Genomic DNA, 27,845 nt, shown 5'->3' on the forward strand with positions numbered 1-27,845 from the left:
GTAATCAATATAGCATGAGGTAGAACTGTATATAAATATTTTACCAACCAGAAGCATGTCAACTAATCCTTTGGTGTTGACTAACTATCAATGTTAATGGTCAAAATGTGTGAGCTTTAAGAACATAACAATATATCAGTGCCAAATTGCCCTGATATGTATATGGTCAAAGAGGAAAATGCAATAGGTCACAAAATCCAAAGCCAAGCTTATATGTACAATTACACTGCCAGCCACATATGCACAATGACTTGAGAATAGCTTGTCAAATCAAACAAACAGCTGATTCCTCAAATCAAGACATAGAAGTTGCTATGTACCTCCCAGAAGCTTAGCATATAATTGGCAAAGCCTGACAAATCTGGCTTAATGAATCTGCACAAAAGTAAAAAAAATAACAAAATGTCATCTCTATTGTCACTAAAGAATAGCACAAAATAAGGTAACTGGAAACAGGATGATCAGAATCAGAAATTATCATAGGGAGGAAGGAGTATATACCTCTCTACAGCAATACTTGTAAGCTCTTTTATATCACTCACAGGAGGAACCCATATCTCAGTAAAACGGTTTCGTAGTGCTGGCGATAGTTCCTTCTTCCCGTAATCACCGCCAGGATTCATTGTCGCAAGAAGGAAGAAGTTTGGATGTGCCGTTATCCGCTCAAGAATAGCACCACCTTTCTCAGCCAATGACTACAAGTATATATATAAACCAAATAAATTCTGGAACCAAGATCTCAAATACGTAATTAGATTATAAAAACATGCAGGGACCCAAATTAAAGTACTACACTCTGCTGATTTAACCATTTTTACCCATAAAATGATTTCAAAGATGATGACACCTAGTACCAGGTCAAAAACACCAACTTATATTTACCTGGTTATGTTTGTTGTAGGAAGTGACAACATTAGGCCACAGAAGAATAATGCAATATGATGTAAGCAAAGAGTGACTTGCAGCTTTTACATACAGATACATCAAGTTCCATACAGAGAGTTTACACCAAAAATTATCCTAATTATAGTATTAGACATATCATGCAAACAAGCAGCAGTCATGTGTACACGACTACTGCAATTCTACGACGCAAGAGACATTCAGGAGGTGTTCTAGCCAAAATTATATACTATCAAGACGAGATTGCAAAGCGAGAAATATAATAAATTGGATGAGAAAAACACAAAATATATGGAAGTATTTGCAATGATCAACTTTAAATATTTCTCCCTGAAAGAATTAGAATAAAATGCAGCTAAAAGTATAACAACTAAGTCAGTTATTTAATATGAATTACAACCACTCATACCTGAAATGAACAACATTTCATGAACAATACGATGAACAATATATCGCATTAGCCTGTAGTTACAACATACATGAAAGGCCTTCAGGTAAATATTATGTCTTTTTTTACTTCTAGAAGCAGTAACCCTAACTGACATGCCTTATTTCACCATGTATAGGTCTCCATTGAACATCTAAATACCATCTTAGATTATTTTCGAAATGAAAGATGGTCACAAATGAAAAAGATGGTCACAAATGAAATGCCTTGTTTCACCTTAGTAACTCTATTAAGTAATCGAGGAAGAATAGTAAAAGATGGTCACAAATGAAAGTAATTGAGAAGATCTGATGGGAAATATATCGCCATAGCCTGTAGTTACAACTTACATGAAAGGCCTTCAGGTAAATATTATGTCTTTTTTTACTTCTAGAAGCAGTAACCCTAACTGACATGCCTTATTTCACCATGTATAGGTCTCCATTGAACATCTAAATACCATCTTAGATTATTTTCGAAATGAAAGATGGTCACAAATGAAATGCCTTGTTTCACCTTAGTAACTCTATTAAGTAATCAAGGAAGAATAGTAAAAGATGGTCACAAATGAAAGTAATTGAGAAGATCTGATGGGAAATATATCGCCATAGCCTGTAGTTACAACTTACATGAAAGGCCTTCAGGTAAATATTATGTCTTTTTTAACTTCTAGAAGCAGTAACCCTAACTGACATGCCTTATTTCACCATGTATAGGTCTCCATTGAACTTCTAAATATCATCTTAGATTATTTTCGAAATTTTTATTTTCAATAATAAAATAGTATCCCTAACTGCTGTACAATGTAGGCATTCCTCATGCTCCTCATTCTAGTAATACACATCTCTCTCAACATCCATGTACTGAAATATATGTTGTTCCTAGCTACCCAGTAATCAGATCTATAAAACATCATCAATCTTACAATTGTATTTTCAATTTAATCCATCGGTACACAACAATCACATAACACATTTGACATTTGAAACCCCCTTCCAATTTAATCATCCAAATTCTGTTTATGCAAATATTTACATCATTCTTTCCCTCTAAAAACTTTAACACAACTTCACTACAAAAGGGCATTATTGTCCATTAATTTTAACAAAACCCTCAAGTTTCTCTTGATATAATCTAGCCTAAAACCCTCCTAAAGTTTGTCGTGTAGAATTTATTCCAACAAATACACAGGAACAAAGTTTACCGAGAAACAGAGACGAACAAAATTGAAAAAATTCATCTGAAAAAAGTTAGCACCACAAACAAGAATTCACGTAGAGAAAATGATGTAGAAACTACAGACAACATCTTTAATGAGGTAAGCTGGAGTGTTGAAGTACTGAGAGTGTCAACTAAAATAAATTTTAAAAGATCAGGTCAGTGATGTTTGGTCAGTGAATAGTAGGATATTTATATAAATATGAACTCAATGCCAAAGGAAGGCATGATAGGCCCAAGTAGGCATTTTGAACGTAATTGTGGCAATAATAAGTGTAATTCCAAATGTCACATTCGTTATGAAACAAATTTCAGCATTAAGTCAGCATATATAAATATAAGTAAACATACAACTGGCAAGTCAACATGGTGCATGTCTTTTTTATGCTCTGCATTTTATTATTGCAATGTGGAAATAGTTGAACAGTTGTAACCACAAAGGAAGCATAGGGAATCTAATGTTGAAGGTAAGGAGATAAGGACAAAACCTAATCAGAGTTGCAAGAATGAAGAAAGAGTTGAGTGTCAAGAAGAAAAAGGAAAGAGCCAATAATAAGAAGAACATAGGCCCCAGAACATTCAATTTTAATACCACTTCTGCTCTGATTGTTGTATTGGCGTCAAAGATCATCAGGAACCCTAAACCATCATTGCCATCAAAACAGCTTCTGGCCACATTTTGGCAAATACCAAACAACAGATATTTGAGAAGAACACAAGACTCAGATAAGTAGAACAAAAAAAAAGGAAATACTGGAAATATAGAATACAACAGAGTACCGGGCATGCAAGTCCTAGAGAACACTCAAAAGAAAGGTGCCCAATCAAGTGCCCAAATTGAAAGACAACTGTCCAATTTGCAGCAGAATATGCAGAAGAACAAACTAGCTTCTGACAAGGGTATCATACAAAGGTTCATTTAATAAAAAAGAAGAACCATCCTAAACAAGAGAAGTTAGTTGTAATAAAGGAAAAGGCTAAGATTTCACTATCAGGTCAACAAGTCAATAAGCTTCACTTATAAATAAACCTAATCACAAATGATCAGTTTACCTACAAACCTGAACAAGGCCTTTTATCACATTTGTCCAAACATGATCTAAGAAAGATAAGTATTTACTAATGAAAGAATAAAATATTGGGAACAAATTGATGTTCCACTCTTGGGGTGGTGCAGTATATCTTGATATATTGTCGATAAATAAAGTGCATATGTTTCAGTACCGCAGGGTATTTTGCAAACTGGTGAGCAGTCCGACCAGATCAAACATTCTCCAAAAAAGCAGGTTTTCACGAACCTCACTTCCATGATTCCACATTCTTGTGCATCAGAGACTGGACATACTTCGTACTCAAAACTAGATTAATAGACATGGAAAGTAGGTGAATATCCAATAAACTGGTCATTTGGTTTCCAAGTTCTTTGAATAACACAAACTCATATCAGGATACTACTTTTGCCCATAACTTCTATTTAAATTTGTTTTAATTCATTCAAAGATCTCCACATACTATAATCAAGCAGATTCCTTTCAGGTTTATTGGATTCAAAGATCTCTCAAAAGCCAACTTCTGTTAATACAAATAGCACAAACATGTCATCTCGTATGAGAAAAACCTACCAGTTTCCTTTCAGGTTCTAAGACACTATTCAAACGTTCAAGAACACTGTCATCAGCCAAGGATATCTCATCCACTAGAAAAAGATCTCCATCCTTCATTGCTTGCACAAGGGGTCCATCCTGCCAAAGGAATATGGTCTGCCACTTCTGATGGAGCTGCATTAGACCCAATTTCAACTGCTCAAACACATCAAGATCTTGTGGAGCAATAGCTGCATGCAAGGTTGTCTTTACGTCATTCAAAACGTTTATAGTCAAAGAAGCTTGTGAAATGTCAGATGACAGTTCCTGCATGACAAGTATAATGCATCAGCAAGCAGAAGCCATCAGTAATAAAGGTTCATAGAAAATTAAGGCACAAAGTATATGAAAATTCATACAACATCTCTGGGAAAGAAGCAAAAGAATTTGGATGTTTTGATCTGCTCAACCAGTTGTTTGAATTGATTGGCCAATTGTGAACGATCTCGTACAGGATAGAATCCCTGACAGTAAAAAACATGTCAAACAAAAAGAATTGTCACACAACAATTGTATAAATTTCATAAATTACTGTCCCTTGTAACATGCATGGAAGAACACAGAGAAAGAGGAAAGGTAAGTGAGACGTCGAGCCCACCCCAATGAAGTCAGCAGTCTCGGTATACTGATGGCAATTTAAGATATGCAACTTCGCCTTTAGAAAAACACTTAGCAATTGGCATACAGTTGTCTTCCCACCACCAGTTTCACCAATAAGAAGAACAGGCTCACGCAATCTGTAGCAGCGCTCAACAAGAAAGAACAACCTCTGCATACTGTTAGTCCATGTGATACTGCAACAGCAGAAACAATGTATAGTATAAAATCCCAAGAATAAAAAATGATTGCCACAAATAAGAAATTAAAGAAATTAATGAGTCACCTTCCAAAGCTTTCCTTTACTCCAGGGTTTTCAGATAATGCATAAGTTTCATCTTGATCTTCTTCCTATTACCCCCATAAAAAAGTCAAGTAACATTGTCTATCAGCACAAAGATGAACAAAAAAGCAAGAAATTTCTCTAGTTAAGAATTAAAAATCAGAAGTTTAATTGAGTCTGTGTTCCTTGGCATGCCTTCTGCATGTCCAGCTTCAAAGTTCTCAAGGAAATATATTCAATGTAAAACAAACCAATGGCTATATACAAAGATATAGCAAGAAGAAACAGCCCAACGCAAATTATCCTTCCAGATGAACAATAAAAAAAGATAGCATCCAACATTTTGCTTTCAACAAAACCACAATGTGATCAAAGTTGAAAAAAAGGTGTGTTGTAAGAACATGCAAAGATTGTTATGGATTACAAAAGGAAAGCTCATCTGCCAGATCATTATGATAATAGGTTACCTCATACAAAGCGTAATAAGAAAGAGGCAGTTACTGGTATAAACTAAGCTTGGCTATGCTTACGCACCAGCCTCCTGTGATGTAGGAGTTCACAACAAGAGGTTACATTTCACCATAGGGAGAGAAAATCAATGGGATGTTTATAAAACTAAACACAACAAAATAGAATCAAACTAGCACTAATCAGTGAGCCAAAATCTAGAACAAAATGCATTTATTTAAGAGCAGAATATAGGAAAAGCATAGACATACACTATACAACTTATCCATTATCATTCGCACACGAAGATGACGCTCCAACGTCTCTCGTACCACGTTCTTTTCATTTTCATCCCTCAGTCTTTCAGCAAGAAGAAGATACCCATCTTTTGCCAAATCCTCATAGGTCCTTCCAAACATCCTAAACCGATTTGCCCATCGAAACAAATCACGTGGTGTAATAAAACCATGCTTTCCAGCAAAAACTTTGCTGTGTTGCCGATGCAACTGCAAGTCCTTCATTACTTCAACCATTTTTGAAGCATAGCTTGCAGGAATCTTACACCTCAACTCCAAAATTTTAGTTAGTTCATCATCAGGAATTTCATCAACATGTATTTCCAAAAACCGATTGCGAAATGCTCGAGACAGCATTTTTCGCCCCCCATATAATGTAGGTGGATTTTGGGTTGCAAAAAGCATGAAATTAGGATGTGCAGGAATTGTTTCTTGAAGTTCAGGTACAAATATTTCTCTATTGTCATCCAGTAGCCGGTTTAAGGCTTCCAACACGTCTGATGGAGCAAGATTTAGCTCATCCAAAACAATCCACTGTCCATGACGCACAGCTTTTACTAAGACACCTTCTTGGAATTGAAGTTTTCCTTGGGAATCAGTTATATAAGTGCCAAAATACTCCTGTAGATCAGTATGCTCGTGATTGTTGATTCGTACAAATTCATGACCAGAAACTGAAGCAAGATAATGCACAAGGCTAGTTTTCCCACTAGAAGTTGGGCCCTGCAGAAGAACTGGGTATCTTTTAATATAAACTGCACGTGCTAGGTTACTAAGATTTTCTTTGACACTTTTAGTAAGGATATAATCCTCCAAAAAACCATCCGAATCTGGCACATCTTGACATTTCGATCTGTCAGTGAAATAATCATCAAAAGGAATATTTTTGGGTATAGTTCCTCCCAAGATGCAAGAAACTATCATTTTATGCATAATTTTTGCACTGGGGCCATCTAATAAAGTAAGAAAAAACATGCAAAACCCATCATAAAGAGCTTTCTGGAAGCCAAAGCTTTTCTTTGCCATTTTAGTATATTCCAGTGCACGAGCGAGAGACCTCAAACTGAACTGTGGCTTCTGGTTAGCCCCATCCTGCAGCCTCTCTTCTGATTCTCGTTTGGCTGCTGTGTAAAAGTTAACAATTCTTTTAGACAATTCTCTGTCGGTGTTATCCTCATCCATATATTGAGTAACAAATAGAGTCAAATCATCATTGTCCAATACATCATCTACAAAATATTCAGTAAACCTGCTTCTGAAAAAATATGGCAATTCTCGTTTTCCGGCATCCGTTGCAGGATTCATGCAAGCAAACAAGCGGAAGGATGGATGGCGTTCTACATGATCAATATCACCCCTTTCGGACAGACAAAGGGTACCCTTCTCGCTATCTAAAACACTACTAATTCTCTGTAGAGTTTCCGGAGGAGCAAGATTGACCTCATCGAGTAAAATCCAATAACCATTCCTTAGAGCAGTTATGAAAGCTCCCTCCACAAATTTAAATGAGACACCCGCAGAGGTGCCAATCTGCTTACGTGCAGCATCAAGTCTTGAAGAAAATGATTCCCACTCATGCAGAACATTTTCAGATAAAGGCCTCTTCCTCTTTGAGCCAGAAGTTATTGCGGCCTCCTTACCAGCACACTTCTGTACAAACTCAACTGATTTTTGACATGCATGTAGTAGCTTTTTCCAATTCCTTTGCACAGCATATATTTCATAGTGGCGAAGAAGGGCTTCATTATCCTATTCAATAAATTACAGATTCATCAGTTTTACAATTGTTAATTGATAGAACTAAATTAAGATAAGTGGTCAAGACCTTCTCGGAGAAGGTTCTGCAAAACAATTCCTTGAAATCTTGGTAAAGGGGAATGCATATTGAGCGTGCATCAGCGGGCTTATACCCCCCCAAAAGATCAGCAACATCACTTTGCTGGCTCAAATTCTGCACCAAGAAATATTTTTGTATAAGAATTACTAGCTAATACTAATGATAAAAGACTTAATAGAAATGGCAGATCGTCTTTTTTTTCACAGACCAACACAGTGAGTGGTTGTCCAAGTCTCATTGCCAGATTCTGCACAACTGTTGTCTTCCCAGTACCAGTTTCTCCAACTAGAAGAACAGGTTGATTGTGCTTAACAGAACAAGCAATCCTCTCAAGAACATGCAAGATACTGTGAATACCAACAAAAGGTCGACTTGGATGGAAGTTCTGGACAATAAAAAAAAGTATCAGATATAAAACCAAGAACATATATTAGATAGATATATTTTGAGTTATTGAACAAACTGCAATCTGAGTGAATGGGAGAACAACTCTTCCAACTCGTAGACCCGACCGTCCATTCTGCAATGAACCATTGATTATAAGCAGGACAACAAGCCGTGAAACAGAAAAACAGTAAGTGCCGAATAAGATAAACCTGAATGGTGGGCTTGTTAGGAGGATAAACATTTTCCACCTCTGGTAGAGGAACACCCCAAATCTTAGCAATTTCTCTCATCATCAACAGCCTTTTTTGTGAACAAGGGAGATAAGCAGCAAAAATATCGACAGCCTAGACCACACAGAACATCCAACATAAGTTTCAAAAGTTCATATCTTATAAAAGATGTATAGAGGAAGTAAAGAAGACCTCTTGGTATATATCTTGACAATCAGTACTCAACAATCCAAAATTAGAGATGGTGATCTTAATATCCAAATCTGAGATTCTCTTGCACCATTTCAAAAGATCCCTAACAAAGTCGGCAGAAAAAATGAGTTACCAGGAATGACAAGGTATTGTTTTTCAGAAAGCCAGAGAGACTAATTACCTTAATGAAAACCTAGTTAAAGCACAAGATGAATCAACCCCACCACCCTGGGTTGCCCCCAATTGGGAGGAAGCAAAAGAGCGTGCTATTTCGTAAGTATCTGCAGCATTAGAAGCATTTAATAGAAGTCCACTCAGCAGGCACAAATAAATCGAATATAGAAAACAGCCTACCAATAAGTTTCGGGATAAGTGGTTCCAAACTTGGATACCACGCATTTACAGTATCTATCATATCTACACGATTAGCAGCTTTAACCAGCACTTTCCTCCATAAGGCACTGAATGAGAGCCTTCCTATGAAACAGAACCAAAGATGTACATGAGGTAACAACTCATATCTAGCAGTTACATTCTGTAACGTGGTTGTCTCCCATAACTACACAACAACACTCATAAAAACTCATTCCTGGAAACAATTTAGTCAAAAATGAGAAGCAATCAGGCTTAGAAGATCAGACACCAATGTGAAAACAAGTTTCCAGCTACAAATATAATATCTGGTCAGACTACAGTACATTACCTGTTTACATAAATAAATACAAAACCAAACTAGAACGTAATTTAGAACTTCCAAACCAACATAAACCTAATCCACACGGAAGACTGAAAAGTCATTTGCAACATCAGTAACAGTACCAAGAAGTTATAGAGCACTTCCATATATAATGTGTGCCTGAGCCTAATCCTATCATCATTAAGAAAGGAAAAAATACCCTAGCATCGTTAAGCAAAGGAAGACAAGGTTATTAAAAGTTGTTCTCGCACAACAGGGCAGCAACATGATACTAAAGGAATTATAGAGCACTTCCATATATAACATGTGCCTGAGCCTAACCCTAGCATCATTAAGAAAGGAAAAAAATGGTTATTGCAAGTTGTTCTCCCACAACAGGGCAGTACCATGATACTAAAGACAGTCTGCCTCTACATGGCAACAACTATTGTACCAGCAACAGTAATATGAAAGAAAATATGAATAACCAAGTTGCCAATCAAGCATTACAAGATATGATAACATAATCAAACATAAGAAAGTTGGGGATCAGTGCATTATGCAAACTCCTCATTCTATATTCAGAGTACTGATCAAACATAGAACCAACAACCATAGATCCGGCACAGGAAGGTTTTACTAACAGCTTAGGACCAATTCAAAAAAAGATCAGAGATATGGCCATTTTCAAAATCAGAGAGAAAAGTCGTCTACTTTAAATGCAATGTAAACTGAATGGAATTTTGAGTCTTAATGAGAGGCAATGCTTGTAATTCACCAGAAAATACCATGAATTTGAAGGCTCAGATTAAGGAATAAAACAATGGCATCTTCCTTCAGAGAGATATTGCACTCTAACAGGGTAGAGAGTTATCATTTCCTAAAAAAGTATTATCCAGTTTTATTAAAGACAATCAATGAAGATGGCGTTGAAGTCTACCAAATCAGTCAGGATAAGGAGGTTGGGCACGTGTTTATCCATGTCCCCTGGCAACCTCATGATCATCACACCTTGAAAAGCCGAATTTTATTTGTGCCATTGTTTCTAATTGAAAGAAAACCCGATTAATGCTACTTCCACAAGCCATCCGTTTCTTTACACCTAAGCACAATCGTTCAATCACCTAAAAAGTTTGAGATCTCTCCGGAATTTAAGCAACTAAAATTTGTTTCACACATTTTTCTAGAAGTGGTAGGTAACCGGTAGGCATTACCACTGTCCTAAAATAGCAGCCACCTTAATAACTACGGTAATTTAATAACCAGCAGACTACATGTAAAATAGCACCTTCAAGCATTTTGGGTAGGAAGCGACCATCATATTGGGTTTTTAGGGCCTGTATGAATTTGTATCAATTTGGGTTTATATCTAAAAGGTCCAACTCAGCTCAAAATACTAAGTAATATTTCTTAAAACAGTTAATATCATGTGAATTTCCACTTAAACATATTATTGTAATGTTCATTTCAAGCAACATTGTCCATAGTCGCAATGGGTTCAAATTGTTTTATTCACTGTAAGACTGACACCCATTGGGTTTATGCTGGTGACAGTAGTTGCTATACTAGAGGGGAACAAATTCTTCAAAAGTGATTCTAAATGAAACCTAGATCATTGAAGTACAGTCGTGTAAAGGTCTATCAACATTTACAATTCCATTGGCAGTTTCAAGAACATAGTTAATTTCCCCCACATTTCAACCTAAAGTACTGTCAAGATGGAAGGCACAAAAGTTTCCAGAATTTGGTAAAATTCAAAAAACTAGTAATTACAAAGCAACGATGAATTGACAGATCCCTCTGCCTTTCTAGCCCATCATAGAATGCATTAGCATTAAAAAAAGGCCAGTTCATGCGACTCCGACCAATCGCCCTCAGAAAAGAAATGTATATAGCCTTACCCCAACAAGCAAGGAGGATGTTTTCATTATGCATGCCCTGGTGACCAAAGTTGCACAGAAGCAGCCTAGTACTGTGGCCTAGCACACAACCTTCCAGCAATGCAGAGAATGAATAAGGAGCCTTAACCCAACAAGAAAAAAGTTTGTCCCCTGGCTTCCACCTTGGTCACTCAAGTATAAAGGATCAACCTTAATATGGCACCACAGAAAACTTTGACAACCTAATAATTGCCAAGGGACCAGCATAAAGCTGGTTAAACAGTAAACTAAAATGTTACAGATGCTGATGAGTGATAAGTAGCAAAATGCAAAACCGACTAATAATCTTTAATAAGACATCACCTATTTCCTAGTCTACTAAAAAATAACTAAAGTAACCTAAAAGTAGTCCAATAGTCTGTCATACAAGAGGCAATATCACTAACAATTCCTGAACAAGGTTGTCCGCATCATCGATATAGGTCTAAATGGTACATACCAATTAATGTAAGGCAAAGGACCTGCATACGAATTTCATTGAAAAGAACCAACCTGTTTTACCATTATTAATTGACAATAAGTTTAACAACATCACACAATACAGGTATTAAAAAGGTTTGAAAATGTAGGGATTGGTTATAATCGGCATATAATGAGCACATGACATCAAATACCAGTCCAGAGGGATTGGTTGATAACACTTGGTATATATGAGATTACTAGAAGAAGAAAGAAATAACAAAGCCATAACACCAACAACTACTTGAGATTGCCTACACAAAGCTTTTTCCACAATTTAGGTCTGTTCAGGTCAACATCACTAATTCACACGTAAATATGTAATTTATGTCTTTTGAAAGGGAAGAATACAATATTACTCAAATGTATATCCACCTATACACCAAGCATGAATCAAACATACATAATTTTATATGTCAGAAAGATCTTTAAAAGCGAAATAGAAAGTTCAAACTGCAACATACAATAATCGAAAAATCTCGATTCTTATTAAATAGATAATCAAAAGCCTTATTCTAAATCAAAACCTGCATTACCTTTAATCTCATGAGAAACTTCATGCTTTGAGGTTGATATTGTCCCGAACAAACGAAAGTTTTCACTTACACTAATTGCCTGTGCAAATCAACACACATCAATGAAAAACAAATAAATTGAATGCAAGAGCCAAGTATGTATTGCCTATATATCAACATGATAAGTGAGATAATTCGAATAGACAAAATCTAATTCCTAATTTGTGGCATCAAAATGAATCACATCAACTGCGGCAAAGCTGGTACTAGAGCCTATCTAGTCTCATAATATACTGATCAAGAAGAAAATTTTTAACAAGCAACATGTACGTGTGGAGCTTACTTAAATATCTGCCACAACAGAACTACCATATAAAAGATGATATGTCACATGTAACATGATTGAATTTATCTGTGTCTGGTTCACCAGAAATGATACGGAACTCAGAATTGGGTTTCAAAATGCCTTAAACTTGAAAAAAAGGTTGATTTCAGTAGAGAGAGATCTAAAGTCAATTAATGGGAAAGTGGGAAGGGCCAATATTTAGATTCACTTTGGTGTAGTCCACTTACATTGACACACTTGCAAGAGTTCAAGTCCATGAAACTCACTTCAAATTCCATGAGACTCACTTCAATGTTGATTTCTACCTTTGGAATGGATATCGAGTTCAAACCAAATCTATTGATTAGGACTCATATAGAGTGGAAGAAGCTTTTCTCAATATAACATAGACAAAATGCAGATAAGATACTTTATTCTATCGCAAGGAATTCAATTTCGAGTATGAGACCCACACTTGGTTCGTAGCCGACAGGTACGGATCCGATCCATGCTGGCATATTGACACACTATGTACCAAGGGACCGTCCAATTTATTATAGAACAGTGATTTAAAAAGCACTAGGGGCCAAGATCCCAAAATGCTCGAGGTGCTAGGTGCTCGCTCGAGCGAAGCAAAGCACTCTGACAGTGAAACTTTAGAATGGGGAGAAAATAATTGTTAAGAGGGGGTGAAGAGAACTGTAAATAGGGGGAGAAATAGTCATTGAAAATGGAACTTTCGAACGACAGCGATGGCGGCAGAGGAAACTACGGACGATAGCAGCGATGGAAGCAGACTGTCACGAACAGTTATTACGCACCCGCAACAACTTCGTTCAACGAACCATTCGTCGCTCTTGCATATATGTACAGAGGCTTGGTAGCATGTTATGCCTTGGTTTTGTGTGCTTTGACTTGTAAAAATGTAAGTTCGAACAGGTTGCAGTGCTATAGTGCGACCGCTCACCGCGCCGGGCATAACAGCCCCAAAATGGCTCCATTTTCACGTGCCACGACCTGTTTTCTGCAGACCGTTGCTGCACAAGAAACTTCAACCATCTCAACACCCTGGAACCACCTGGGTGGCACCATGGGGGATGGGGCTTTGGTATAGTGTCGGGCGTTGATCAATCTTCATAAGTTCGCACGTTTCTTGACGGGAACTTGCCTTCGCGTCCGACACCTGGTGAGCAATTGTTTGTGGACTTGCAACTATCCGTTTAACCTTCTAAGGTCCTTGTTTTCCTCCTTTCTCTCTTTTCTCTCATGCACCCAGAGTGCTCGCTAAATTGCTTGTAAAGCTTCCCTTTTGGCAAAACGTCGGGACTTATCCGCCGCTCGTTCTTGAACTAATCAACTTTCTCTTTTACAGGTTTTTCAGGACCTGAGTGAGGTTGTAAATTGGCTGACCCTTTGCGGACGCATATCGCAAGGGTACGTCAATCACGACTTAGGCAATCCCAGCTAAGTTCGAGAAGTTGGCGCAAGGGTGCTTCACGACTTAGGCAACTCAAGCTAAGTCTGTGACTTTGCCGCAAGGGTGTCTCATGGCTTAGACAATTCTAGCTAAATCCGTGATAAAACGACGACGTTGTGGGTGGAGGAAGCTTTAGAGGTGTCCATCGGTGGCGAAGGAAACTATGGTCCTCTCCCTCGACGATGGAAGGAGCTGCACACAGTAGCAACGATGGCAGAAGGAAGCTACGAATGAAGGCTAGGTCGTTGGACCCATTCGTCAGCGATAAATGAAGCCTCGGTCCACTGCATCTGCGGCAGAAAGCGTCGACGGCAAAGCATCAACGGTGGAGGCAGAAGCTGCGCTAGAGTTGATGGCTCAGGGTCGCACAGGGGTACGAGGGGTGGCTTTTGCAGGTAAGAAAGCTAACCTTAAAAGTCTAGTTCGATTGCTTCATTTGAACCGAGCGCTCGGGCGAGCGCCCAACGCTTGGGTTCAGGCAAGCACCCAGGTGGCGCCTTACTGAAGCGTGCCGCCAGGTCCACCCTTGAGGTGCTCGAGCCTCGCCTCGCACAAGCACCTAGGCGAGCGCCCAAACGCCTATTTAAACCACTGCTATAGAAGGGAGAACAAAGGAGGGAGGAAGGGAGGAGGAGAAAGATGCAGATGCAAAAGAAGCAAAAGAAGAAGCATTAGTGGTAGAAGAAAAATAAGGGAGAGGTGTCGGAGGAGGAGAAGAGGAGGCGGAGATGGAGATGGGGGAGAAGCGAGACGATGGAGAAGTAATGGTTTAGTGGCAAACAACAGGCATACATGAGCGAGCAAGTGGCATGCAGGCGATAGGCAAGGACCTATAGGCAACTCCCAAAGCTTTTGAGAGGATGTTGTGTGAGATAACATAGGGTTTTTAAATAATGATAATAAAGTGGCTTGGACAGTCCGAAAAGAGACAGCCAGCAGGCTCTTGCTCGGACCGATAAGTAGTGTCAATATGAACTAATCAGACGAAATAGTATTCTTTGCTCTAGATTAAGTACCAAAGAGACAATCTTTGGCCATACAAAAAAAAAGTAGATGATTTTTAAAATATATTTTCCCTCCCTCTATTCCTTATTTTTCCCATTGTTCCCATTGTCAAGATGTTTGTGCCCACACCACAACACACAGATCCCAACCTATAGCATATACGGTGTCGATGAATAAGTTCGTGAACCAATCATAATCTTAAAGCAATTAGATGCAATTTACAGTTACAAACAATTAAATTACATGGGACACTACCTAAGATTGTACTAATACATGAGTGAGCAAATGCAAATGACATAGAATGAATATTAAACTAAAGGTGGTGGCGCCTTCTATCATAGACCTCTTCAATTTTGTTTGTTGCATATTTAAGTCCCAAAGCAACACATAGAAAGAAGGAGAATAGAAATTTGTACCTCATATATACAGAAGTGCAAACAGTCTATACCAAATAACCAATCATCGCTGCAGCCTTATTGTACTTTTTTTTAATTATCATTGATTACACATCTTTTGGTTTGTTTTGTGACTGATAAGTCTTGTTTCTTAATATATCTGAACTTCCAGGGAAAGACCTCACCTCATCCCTGTGCCGGTCATAATCATTTAGTATTTCCAATATTTTGAGCCACAGTTTACACAGTATAGAGAGAGAAGCAAAGTCACTATAATATTGCATGGTGTGAGAAAAATGCCATTACAAGCAAAAGTTAGTTCATGGACACATCTTATATAGAGAAACATTGACAAATCTATCGTAATGCAAATGTATTAGAAAAATGCTTAATCATTATTGGCCTTGTTGTATCCCAATACCAACCGAATATACATAAAATCAGTATTGGTGCTTTACAGTTGAAAAAAAAAGGAAACATGAGAAGAACCACAAAATTCAATAATTCATCTTCGTCCTACTCGTGTCAAATCTTCCAACACCTTCATAATATTCACTTCATAAGTTCCTCATCAGAATTGAATATTTTATCATCAACACACACTGCAATATGTTTGCATTGAGGAAAACTAGTCTATGAAATAGTTTCAATTATCTAGTATCTAGCAAAACACATGCTCCATCATCATAGATTAATATATCACTGCAACACCAGAAACTCATTATAGTCATCAACAAAAAATAAATATCCAAAGATAAAAGATAAAATATCACATTATAAGATAGAAGCTAAACACACACAATAACAAAACCAATTTATCAATTAAGATTTAGTTATCCTTACCCCACTTTGAGCATGAAAGAAAATCATTACAAATCAAAAACTCAACACATCAAAATTCTCATTAACACAGAAGCCATTTGTACATAACAGGTCCTACAACAAATTAGAAGTATCTAGCCTAGAACAAACCAGAATAGACATAAGGATCTATGCAGTCACCTTGAATTGTTAGTAGAGATATCGTAGTCCAATAAAATGAATTGATAAAATTATTATGTAGCTTTATTTAAGACAACTCTCTAGTCTGTGGATGATAATTTGCAACATTGATATGCTCAGTACTATAATTAACATGTCATCATATTTGATATTCTGCCATTCATTTGTTCAAAAATATAATGAAAAAATTAACATATATGTATGAAAATGTGTTGGAAGACCCACACAGTTTATTTCTTGAAACATTGTTAAAGCAAACAACTAGAATTTTTTTAGTTATAAATTGCGAGTATGTTCTTGTGTCGAAGATAAATTGTGATTACTGGCCTGATTCAATGTGATCACTGCTTGCTATTTATAACATTGTGCAGAACAGCATAATTGCACAAGCACGTGAATTTGCAACTAATCCACAAGATGAAGTTTTACATGAAAGGGAAATAACCACTGAGTAGGACAAAATATAAACCATTTCTTTGGAAAAAATTCACAGAGAAAAAAAATTACCTCCCCATGACCAGTTATAAAAGTAGTGGAACCTTCCAATAACGGCAATATGATTGATTGTACTTCACTTGGTGCTTTGTCTATGTCTTCAAAAGCAACCCAATATCCTTTTAGAATGGCCTATTAAAAGAACAATCATGAAGAATGTTCGAACAACATAAATAATTGTCTGCCCTAATTCTTAACATAAAACAAACCTGGGTAAGTGAACCAGGATGCCACCGAAATTCACCAGGTTGGTCAGCACAAATGTAATTCCCAATCAATGTTTTGCTATCCATTTGTTCATCAGTGTGAATGAACAAAACTAAACGATCACAAAAATTGTAGAAAAATTACCAAATCAGCAAATAGCAAATCCCATAATAGAGTATACATCAGCATCATATTCAATATCATAGATGGTGAACAAATGATACTATTTGACCTCCCCCACATCCCATCGATTTACCACCACAATTTAAAAAAGAGTATACAAGTGTGCATCTCTTCTCAGAGTATTTCAAATGCAACTGATAGCATTTTAATTACTGGGAACTTAGGACGTAAATGAAGCAAGATGATATAAGCAATCACTTGGATTTTGCACATTAATCAATTTGATATTACACACATTTGAAAGTAACTACATCTCCCTCCTTCTTTGTCCCTTATGTGGGGCTTATTATAGTTTATTCCAAAAAAGAAATTTAAATTGCAAGTAACACAAATATTATATCACATGTAATCCACATATATGCAACTACTCTGATATGATAATATACATCACAAATACCCAAGCTAATTCAGTCCAAAGCAGAAACTCTTTAAGTGCATGATGAAGTTGACATTATGTTTTTGCACGTAACTTATGATCCCAAAACCATGAATCTCTCAAATCTTGTTTCTCAGTTTGATGAATGGAAGAGTAGAACTTGAAAAACATGAATTGCGTACCTTGATTTTCACTCATCTCTGCCAACCTATTAATTAGAGCAGTTTTTCCGGCACCTGGTGGGCCATGGAGAAGTATTGGCCACTTTTGATTTACAGACATCAGAATCATCTCATAACTCCTCTTAATTGTGGAAGTCAAGACAAAGGGGCTTCCAGGCACAACAACAAAAGAACAAGTAGAAACAGCTAAAATATAAGAAACAGCACTGTTTGCATAAAAAAATTAATAATATTGCTCTGCATCCAGGAATTATGAAACACCACATACCATGGAACCCTGTTCTGGCAACCCCTCATTTTAGACTCAATCTCAAAAGAATTTGATGATGGAACTAGAAAATCACAGTCAGACTCAAGCAATTGACTAAAATTATCAATTCCAACAGAAGAGCTGTCCTTTTCTGCTTCAACTGTTTGGAAATAACAGCCAGCCTTTTCTAATGAAGTGTCCTCACAGAACTCCTCAAACCTATATGCATAATTAGTAACATAAAGATGGTTACATGCTAACTATCTTGTGTATCAGCGAAAACACTTAAAAGACTTACCTAAGTAAGCATGCAAAAGCTTCATCTGAACCGAGGCCAAAATTTTCAATAGCCCTATCACTTATTTTTAGAGCAATAGAGAGAATTTGAATCCCACACCATCTTATGTCAAGCGCATTATGTAGCTGTAATGAAGCACAAACTGACAAAAGATATGAAGTCTGCTGCATGAGGTCTAAGAAACAGGTCCAATCCCATAGTTCAGAGAATACTGTAGGTTCCATCACCAAAAAACGATAGGATACACGAATTGCACCAAGCAGTTGGTTCTCACCCTGAGATTACAAAGGCAATTGTGAAGCACTGTAAATAAGAAAAATCAAACAGTCATACTTAAAAACATCTACAAAACTATGAACCAATGAGAATCAGAAAATCAAAAAAATTGTTAAGGCATAGCACTATGTCATACCACAAATATAAGATATGTAAAATGTCAAAAAAACACACCACATTCTACCAGTTTTCATGTGATAAGAAATAACTTGTGATTTGTGAACATCATGAATGTCACAACTGAATTTATGCTGGAAAACAATATTGATAACCATAAAATCAGAAAACGAATACACTAAGCAGGCATTTCAGGTAGTGAACCACAAAGCTTTGGTCACTGGAAGTCAATGAAAATTGCTAACAAGGAATCATAGATTTTAAAAAAACAATAAGATATGCTCATATTATTGTTGGAAAAAAAAACCAATAATGTCACATCAGCCAACCTAAACAACAAAACCCAGAGCCTTGTCCCATAGTACCAAAGCATCTCAGGAAGTTCACACCAAAGAATCTTCCAAACATCCTATATTGCAAAAAGAAGAATCTTTCACATAATTAAACCAATTTAAAATACACATTTACAGGTTGAATAAAAAATACAACTAAAACTCAAGAAATTTTCATGTAAGAATGGACAATTTCATGATTGATAGAAAAACCAATATCAATTTCTAGAGACGGTGTAGAAATGCTAGCAAAAAAAAAAGATGGGAAAAGAAAATTTTCCACAAAATTCAAAGACCAACTGGAAGATAGAAAACATGAAAAAATTTTAGTGTTTTAACTTTTAAGGACAAACAACCAGTTAGCAGGTCATTCATATTTTGTACTTAAAATGACAACTATATGAGGCTTGCTAAAGCACCACAATGTAAAGTATCTAGAACTTGAAAACCAACAATGATAGCATGTAACCAACTAAAGCATTTAGCTTAGGAACAACTCAACTAGGACACTAAAACTTTATGTTTAAGAAAAGAACTGCAGTCCACAAAGCATCAAAAACAATACCTTCTCTGAGAGCTGTGAAGAAAAACCCACCAACTGAAGGTGTACGAATGGTTGAGGAGAAAATTTGAAATAATTCAAGACGCATCTACAACAGATAACATGATGATTCAGTACATCAATTGCAGATTAAAAAAGGTTGGATGCACTGACCACACCAACAGCCATTGCATTAAAGTTCAACCAAATGATAGACAGCGGGGAAAACAAAATACAAAAGATCCTATTAGTTAACTTCCTGCAGTCTGCATACACATTGTAGTTATGATAAACATTTAAATGTATCATTACCTAATCAAACCTAAAATAAGTAAATAAGTCACTAAGAACGCAGATCAGAGTAGTGCAACGCTAGCAACAGTGCAACATCGGATAGATGCTACTACAGGGAAAGGATGCAGTATCTTGTTAAACTAAGGATCAAAGATCAAAGTTTCTCAATGTACTGGCTCATATTTACTACTCCAAGCATGAAAGGAGCCACAGTCTGCCACTTCTCAAAAAAGTCTGCTCCAGTCCGTTATTTCTTTTTTAAAACTGCCTCTTTAAAAGAGACATGCTGCTCTGGAATAACAGATGTGAGACCCTAATCACGTCTCTCCCAACCAACGCAAGACCCCTCAAACCTCATGCCGCCACTGCCAAACTGCCTGGTCTTCCATCCTACTCATCTCCTCCTCCACCACCACCCCTATCTATGCCGATACTCAAGTACGAACAGGACAAGTACCAGTGCAGCCTGGGACCCGTGTAGCACCAATATCCGGAACTTCAAACCTTGCTGACGATCCAACTTCAAAATGAGCATGCAGTACATATACCTCAATTTGAACTACTAAAGTTGTTCTATAACGATGATTAGTGTTTCTCATTCATATCATGTGAACCAAGTACCAACTCCATTTCATCAAGCATTGTTACTGTTGAAGGAAAATTACAAGTATCTGCTCCATGATGTGACGCCTCAATTCTAGAACAGCATTCACAGAATCAATTGCACATCCAAATCAATACAAGTTACTTTCCATGTGGCATGCCAAGATGATTTTAATATAGTAAAACTACTACATAAAAAGCGCATCAAAAGGCAAATAATTCATAATGAAAAGCACCCACATCAAAGTTCTCCAGCCAATAGATCTTTTTGTTTATCAGAATAACATCTATAAGAAACTGCTCAAGCATCTTCCTAAACAAAAATGTAGAAGGGGAGTGGTGTATAAAACAAGATGAGCTGACTACGGGCAATAAGCATATAGAGTTAGATGATGAAAAGACTGTATGTCCAATTTCCTGTGCCACTGTCTATCAGACCAAGTTGTGAAAATTGGCATTAGACTGAACCTAGTACTATGTGTGGATGATTGGAGTTAAGAAGGAATGGTTAACTACAAGGACAGCGGGAACAAGAAGCATACATCCATACAGAGCTACCAATGGGTCGTGGACCTCAGATGTCACACACTAGGGAATAATTTTGGGTTCCATTGAGACTTAACACAAACACCTAGTAAAGTAGAAGGGGCTATTGTGATACATGAGGCAAGAATGTTCCCTAGATATTAACACGAGCTTAAGCATTTTGGACTACATAAGAAAAAGCCCCATGTTTGAAGAGCCTAAACCATGGTTCGCCTTACCGGTCCATACCGGTGTACCAACCAGCTATCAATATGGTACATATAAAGCTATACCAAGTCATACCGAGCATACCGACACATGGTACATGAGGACATCCAACGTACCGCACCTGCTGATCCCCATTCAGACTGATACATACTGCCCGTACCGAGCAGTACGTCATGGTACGGTGAACCTTGCTTCAAACTGTGTTAATATTCTTCCTAAAGACAACTAAAGGTAGTTGTCCTAATGATCAAATTTCCTCTAAAATAGCCACTAATAAAAAACTAAAACTCAAATGTCAAATCCTTGAAGCAGCATCACTCAACCTGCAAAAATTAACCTCCACTAAAGCTCAAAGTACACCAATTCGAAGCCTCAATCTGAAGATAATTACGATTCATATTGATCACCATATCATGTTAGGGAGATCCACCCTATTTTAAGAGTACGCTGACATTATGAGAGCTTCAAATGGAATAAAACACATGGTGCTCAATTTCAATCAACGTGAAAGAATCTAGTTGAGGCGACAAGTGAAAATATACACTTGGCAATAGGTTGAGGGAAAGAATATAGAAACTAATATTTCATGTCAGTACCTTTGAACACAAACCAGGGATGGGGCTTGAGAATCTAAATCATTCCTGCCCAGAAACATTCAGTGCCCGACAGCGTCCATATTCCAGCTCATATGAAATGAACAGAAGCGGTAACACGTGTGCACAAACAAACAACCATTGATTGGAAAAGTGCTTCTTGTAAAACTCTGTTTCTTTGGAAAGCACTTCCTGGAATTCAGTACGCTTAATCCAAGTCATTTTTATGTTTATTATGATTCTAGATCATTGTACATCGACAATCAACATTTCATGACATGCCTACAACGAAAACATGCAAACTCTAACAACTATTATAAAAAAGAAATTCGCTCATTTCTATCAAGAACTAAGTCTTTCGAAAGAAGATAAAATGCACGCGACGAAATGAATAACCTCAACAAAAATGGTGCCAAGTCTAGCGCCCGACACAAGGCCAACGATGCCAGCTCATGAAGCCTCAAACCCCTCCCTCTGGTGACATAAAAATCGATCACGTGCAAATCGTCCTCTCCGACGTCGTCAGAATCCTCCTCGGACACCGACTCCAGGCAAGGGACGGCATGAAGCTTCGCCACAGCCCTGTCGGCAATCCTGCGACAGAGTGGGCGGAAACATCCAATGATCGGAATCGTGTAGGCTGGATGAAGAAACGGCTCAGCCATCGCTGCCACGACATCGTCCGCAGTGGCAGCTCCGCCCTGCGGAAGAATCAAGAACGTTACAATCAAGAACGTAGCAGTAATCAAGAACGCGCCAGAATCAAGAACGATAGCCGAAGATAGGGAAGAGGAGGTTACCTTTTGATGGAGAGAGAATAGCTTGGGATCGGAGCGGAGAGCAGGGCAACGAGAGAGGAGCCGTTTGAAGGCGGATTCGCAGGAGAAGCTCCCGTCGTACGACATGTTTGACGACGGCGGAAACCCCGAGAGGCGGCGAACGGAAGCAGAGGTCGAGGAATGGAAGTTAACGTTTGGAAGGTGGTCGCTGAGGCGGTGAAATCGGGGGTTTATAGCGGCCAAGGTCGGTCGCGTTTTAGGGTTTTAGGCGGCAACGTAAAAGCAGATCAAAGGTGGGCTCGAACGAAACCCCTGGCCGGAGTTCCGCGGTTCGACTCGGCTGACTCGGAGAAACCCCGGGCGGATCGCGGCCGAGGTTATTGGCGCCACGCTACTCTAGGGTTTACCTGTCTCGATTAGGGCAGGCAACGCAAGATTCCTCCACAGAATCCAGTGGTCTGGACTGACTAGGACACGTCGGACTGTCACAGGAAAGGGGCAACCGGTGTTCCCTGAATTTGCACAGACTGGTGATCTGCACTGCATGAATGCTTAAGTTTGCGGTAACCCTATCAGAATAACACGATAATTTCTTGAATAATAATCTTGCGTTTGTTATCTTAACAAGATAACTTCGAAATACAATTAGATAAATGCTTGACGTAAAAGAATGTGATGTGAATATGTTTTTGCGAATTATCACCTGAATCGTCAGATGTACGTCTAATGAATTCTTGCTATTAAATTATTAATGCACCGGAGAGGATTACCATTTTGTTAGCTCGGTCGAGTATGATTACAACTTCTCTTTTTGTGTTTAGATACAAAACTCAAAAATGGCATGTTGTTTCTAAGTCTTGGGCCTCTTGTTCATCTTCCATCTACGTTATTTATTTTCATTAAAATAAAAGTTTTAGGTTTTTTTCTCATGACATATTGTCATTTTAAATTCAAATTGTGCATCACATATATTAAATTATTCATTTAATTTTGATGTAAATTTTTTTTTATATAATAATTTATCATCTCAAGAAAATTTCTTACCTGGGTTACATTAATCGATCCGGGTCAAATACATTATGTCTAAGAAATATTATTTTTTCAATCAAAAATTTTTTTTTAACTTTGTATATATTTTTTTTACTTTAAAATACTTCAAATTATTCTTATTTTTTCTCTATAATGTGAGTACATCACATGTTTGTCTAGATACTTTTTAAATATTATGTTCATTCAGTCTATAAAAGTAATTGATGCATTTGTTAGACCAAATGATATTACAAGATATTATCTTAGGGATAATCATTTTTTATTTTTTAAATTAATGATATTTTAATCTCAAATCAATTTTAGAAAACATGAATGAATCTTATAATTGATCAAATAAGTCATCGATTCTATAAAATAAATATTTATTCAATTCTATATAGTCTATGTATGATTGCATTGTCTTTTTTTTTTTTCTTCATAAATAAAAATGTGCTCTTGAGATAAAAACTATGACGAATAAAACTTTGATCAAAAAGTTTTTATAATTATATCTCTAACTCATTCCATTCTACTAGAGTTATCTCTAACTCGTTCTATTCCATTCCATTACATTCCATTCAGTGTTAAGTATTAAGTTTATGATAAACTCAATCTCTCTAAACAGTGATAGTCAAAGATAATCTTCTAGAAATATATTTAAAAATTCATTCACAATAGTCGCAATCATTAGCTTTTTTTTTTTCATATTGGTTTCGATCATATTTGTCAATATCTTATACATAACTCTTATATCATTAGTGGGTTGGTGAATCATTCTTACTAAATCTCTTATTTAGTGATTTTAAAACATCTTATCCTCGAGTTCTATTGCCATCATCTCTTTTGCATAAGCCAATGCCTCAATTATTTAGAGTGTCACTCAACCCATTAATTATCACATTTTGTTGATCTCAACGAGATGATGCCTCTTTACCTCAAAGAAGTCTCATCCTAACATCGTAAATATAAAAATATTATATTATAATAAGAAAATAATAATAATAATAATTTAATTATTAAAACTTGTAAGATGATTGAATAATATATATAAAGTCTATACGACTCAAGACCTAGGCTCTTATAACATTACTTGTAAAACTATACTTCTAGTTTCATTTATATTATATATGCATGACTAATATATAATACTCTATTGTAATTTGCTTATGCTATCAATGACAATATAGTAGGAAAGCTACTATACTGTCCAGTATAGCCTTTCACTTATTTTTTTTTTTAATGTTTTTCTGATCTAATGATAAAAAAAAAAGAGGTTTAAATCGACAGTAAAGTTTTCTAAATAATTCAAGCATTTTAAAAATTTCAGAACAATACAATTAAATATAATTATGTAAAAAATTATGGTAATTTGTTGGCACATCTCATCTTTTAAATCTCTTTGCAATGGTTGTTTGAGTGCTACTCAAAGAGAACTAGTAATCTTTTTCCTCAAATATATTTTTCCTTTCCCTTTAGATGCAGTTTCATCTTTCTCTCATCCTTCTTATTTTCATAATTTAACTCTTCTATTTCATAATCTTTCTCAATACTTATATCATTTGTTTTATAACGTCATCTGACATACTTTTACATGACTCAAATGTTTAAAATGGTAGACGCTGTGTGAGATGATCTTTTTCATAAAATATACATCCAACATTTTCTAAATTATTTTTCACTCAATAATAAGTTAATTAGTAAGTCGAGTATATGTGATGATTTTATAATAAATATTATTGGTGTCGATAAAGTGAGAATAAAGATGATTGATAGAGTGGTGCATATTTTCAATATAGTATATTATAAAGATATGAAATTTTTTAATTTTTTAAGTCTTTTATAATTTCAAGGATTAGATTTTTAATAATCATACCATTTGAAATGAAGTACAATAAAGATATCAAAGAGTTGAAAATAGGTTACACGTGTAAGTGATAGTAGGTACTGATGATACTAAGATTTGTTTACAATGTAAAAAATAAAATATAATATTCATGATTTCTAGGATGTAAATGGTTGAGAGGGAAAATATCATGCTATTAAGATGGTGAGATAAAAGTCTCTCTCTCAAATGAAATAGCATAATTGATTTGATTACAGTTACATAAGGGCTAATTATATATTATAATTATAATATAGTTATCTCAGTCCTTATACTTTCAAAAGTTATAACGAAAGTGAAACATTATGATCCCTATATAAAATTAAAAATAAAAAAATTATTGGAACAACGAGATTAAATGTTTTATTTTTCTATGTAGAAGGATTTTGATGTAGCTTTTGAAAGTATATATATCAAGATGCTAAATATAACTAATTATAAAGGGTAATATGTAATTAACCCGGATATATTGGTGGGCTGATTGAAATCAAGTGTTGGACCATGAATTTATTCAATTTGTATAGTTGTGATGATTCTTTGCGTCAATAGTTCAATTTTTGTAGGAGGCAAGAAGTGGAAAAATACTCACTAAAGTAGAGATTGTTAAAGTTGGTAAATATTTTAAAGAGTCTTAATCGTATTCAAATTAATTGGGAGAGTTTTAATTAATTGAAACACCTTAGTGAATTAGGGTTTGTTCCTATAAATATATCTCAGATTTTTAAGGTTTTAACGAGAGGAAGAGTCAAGACATTTTGGTTGCTAGAGATTTTTTTTTTTTTCCAGTTTTATACAATAAGTGTACGAGGAGAGTTATACTTGAGCTATGATAACTCAAGTATCTTATAATTGATCTTATATATTAAGAAAATTAATTTTTTTCATGCGATTAGGTGAGATTTGTCAATCATGTTAAATCTTATATCAATTTTTTTATATGTTTTGATTTTATGGTTTTTTATTTTTTATTCTTTATCTTCCTCTAAACAGAAAGAGATGTACAAGCCTAAAGAAGAGATGGACGAGAGGGGAAGGAAACATAGAATATAAAAAGAGAGGAGAATCTACACGTCTTCTCATCCCTTCTACGGACTATCGAAGAGAAGCGACAATGACTCTTTGATGCTATTGATATGTTATTTGATTATCGCTATTAGAAGCTACAGGAGAGAAACAATAACATTAAATGATAGGTCGATAATGTTTGTAACACTCCTTGTTACTTCTGGGGGTAATTCAAGAGAAGCAACAATGACTATGGAGAAAAATAGCAATGTTGAGAGGGTGATCTATGGCGTTTGCTACGCTCTTTGTCGTTCCCGTGGGGCATCGAAGAGAAGCAATAATGTCTCGTTGTTACTCTTATTGGCTACAGGAGAAAAGCAATGTTAAATGGACAATCAATGATGTTCATAGCACTCCTTATATCTCATGAAGCGACAACGATTCTTGTGAACTATGGGAGAGAAACAACAACGTTCGAAGCACTCTCTTGTTGGTAGTTAGTACTCATGATTGTTTCCTTATCACTCTAGATTGCACGTCGGTTCTTCTTCACAATGAATCCCTTTTGTTTTTTGCTTTTATACAGTCAATTGATTTGACTCGATAAACTCAACTTGACTCATCTAAGTCGATCGATCTAACTTAGTCTATGAGTTAAGTCGATTCCATTATTTTTAGTGAACATATTTGATCTGACCTACTAGAGCTAATCTGGACTCTAAGATTATACGATCATACGATTGCATTTAACAACATTGATGTATTTGTAGATGTTTTTCCATCTCATTCTCTACTTTTGGAGATATAAGTTGATTATCGAGTAGGAGAGCGAGGTTTTTCCTACTAGAGCTAATATGGACTCTAAGATTATACGATCATACGATTGCATTTAACAACATTGATGTATTTGTAGATGTTTTTCCATCTCATTCTCTAATTCATCTCATTGATGAATTACTCCACTCGAAATGACCAACGTTTCTTGACTTGCATACTAAGTTGGCGAGGTTGATTATCGAGTAGGAGAGCGAGCAGTGTCGAATAGGTTTGATGGAATTCATTCGATACCCACAAGCAATCGAACAATGAAACGAGAGTGTGAGCATCACAAAATCAAATCAACAACATAATGCATTAAGTATCCTCTATTCATATTTATTTATGTAAATCGCTTATGCGACGAGAGATTACTTGGATCTATTGGACGAATAACGATGATTTTTATTAGATAGTCCCGAGCTTGTATCTATTAGACTAATAACATCTCGATTTTTAGTAGATTACTGGATCCACTGGACCAATAACATCACGATTGCTACCGCAGTCTCGAGCTTTGAACTACGAGTGTAAAGATAGAATAGAGGAGCAAGACTGAATGAATATGCCAATCATCGGG

The 27,845-nt window shown here is 36.3% G+C and overlaps 1 protein-coding gene across 3 annotated transcripts in view; it reads right to left on the reverse strand.

Annotated features, from left to right (window-relative positions):
• Positions 1-22,834, reverse strand: part of LOC135583213 (midasin-like) — a 63,423-nt gene extending 40,589 nt beyond the window's left edge. For all 3 annotated transcript variants that reach the window (XM_065173789.1, XM_065173798.1, XM_065173785.1), the window contains exons 1-23: positions 22,555-22,834; positions 22,151-22,455; positions 19,536-19,620; positions 18,246-18,520; positions 17,966-18,166; positions 17,698-17,846; positions 16,959-17,068; positions 16,762-16,881; positions 12,072-12,150; positions 8,815-8,937; positions 8,642-8,741; positions 8,461-8,563; positions 8,248-8,382; positions 8,115-8,171; positions 7,860-8,036; positions 7,640-7,765; positions 5,791-7,563; positions 5,075-5,139; positions 4,790-4,985; positions 4,551-4,655; positions 4,171-4,458; positions 502-695; positions 321-375 (exon numbers count right to left, since the gene is read on the reverse strand). In XM_065173789.1, the coding sequence (XP_065029861.1) occupies positions 321-375; positions 502-695; positions 4,171-4,458; positions 4,551-4,655; positions 4,790-4,985; positions 5,075-5,139; positions 5,791-7,563; positions 7,640-7,765; positions 7,860-8,036; positions 8,115-8,171; positions 8,248-8,382; positions 8,461-8,563; positions 8,642-8,741; positions 8,815-8,937; positions 12,072-12,150; positions 16,762-16,881; positions 16,959-17,068; positions 17,698-17,846; positions 17,966-18,166; positions 18,246-18,520; positions 19,536-19,620; positions 22,151-22,455; positions 22,555-22,659 (4,926 nt within the window). In that variant the 5' untranslated portion in view covers positions 22,660-22,834. The remainder of the gene's footprint in view (positions 1-320; positions 376-501; positions 696-4,170; positions 4,459-4,550; positions 4,656-4,789; positions 4,986-5,074; positions 5,140-5,790; positions 7,564-7,639; positions 7,766-7,859; positions 8,037-8,114; positions 8,172-8,247; positions 8,383-8,460; positions 8,564-8,641; positions 8,742-8,814; positions 8,938-12,071; positions 12,151-16,761; positions 16,882-16,958; positions 17,069-17,697; positions 17,847-17,965; positions 18,167-18,245; positions 18,521-19,535; positions 19,621-22,150; positions 22,456-22,554) is intronic.
• Positions 22,835-27,845: the final 5,011 nt, after the last annotated feature.

Source organism: Musa acuminata, chromosome BXJ1-4 (genome assembly GCF_036884655.1).
Source record: "Musa acuminata AAA Group cultivar baxijiao chromosome BXJ1-4, Cavendish_Baxijiao_AAA, whole genome shotgun sequence".
Taxonomy (NCBI): Eukaryota; Viridiplantae; Streptophyta; class Magnoliopsida; order Zingiberales; family Musaceae; genus Musa; species Musa acuminata.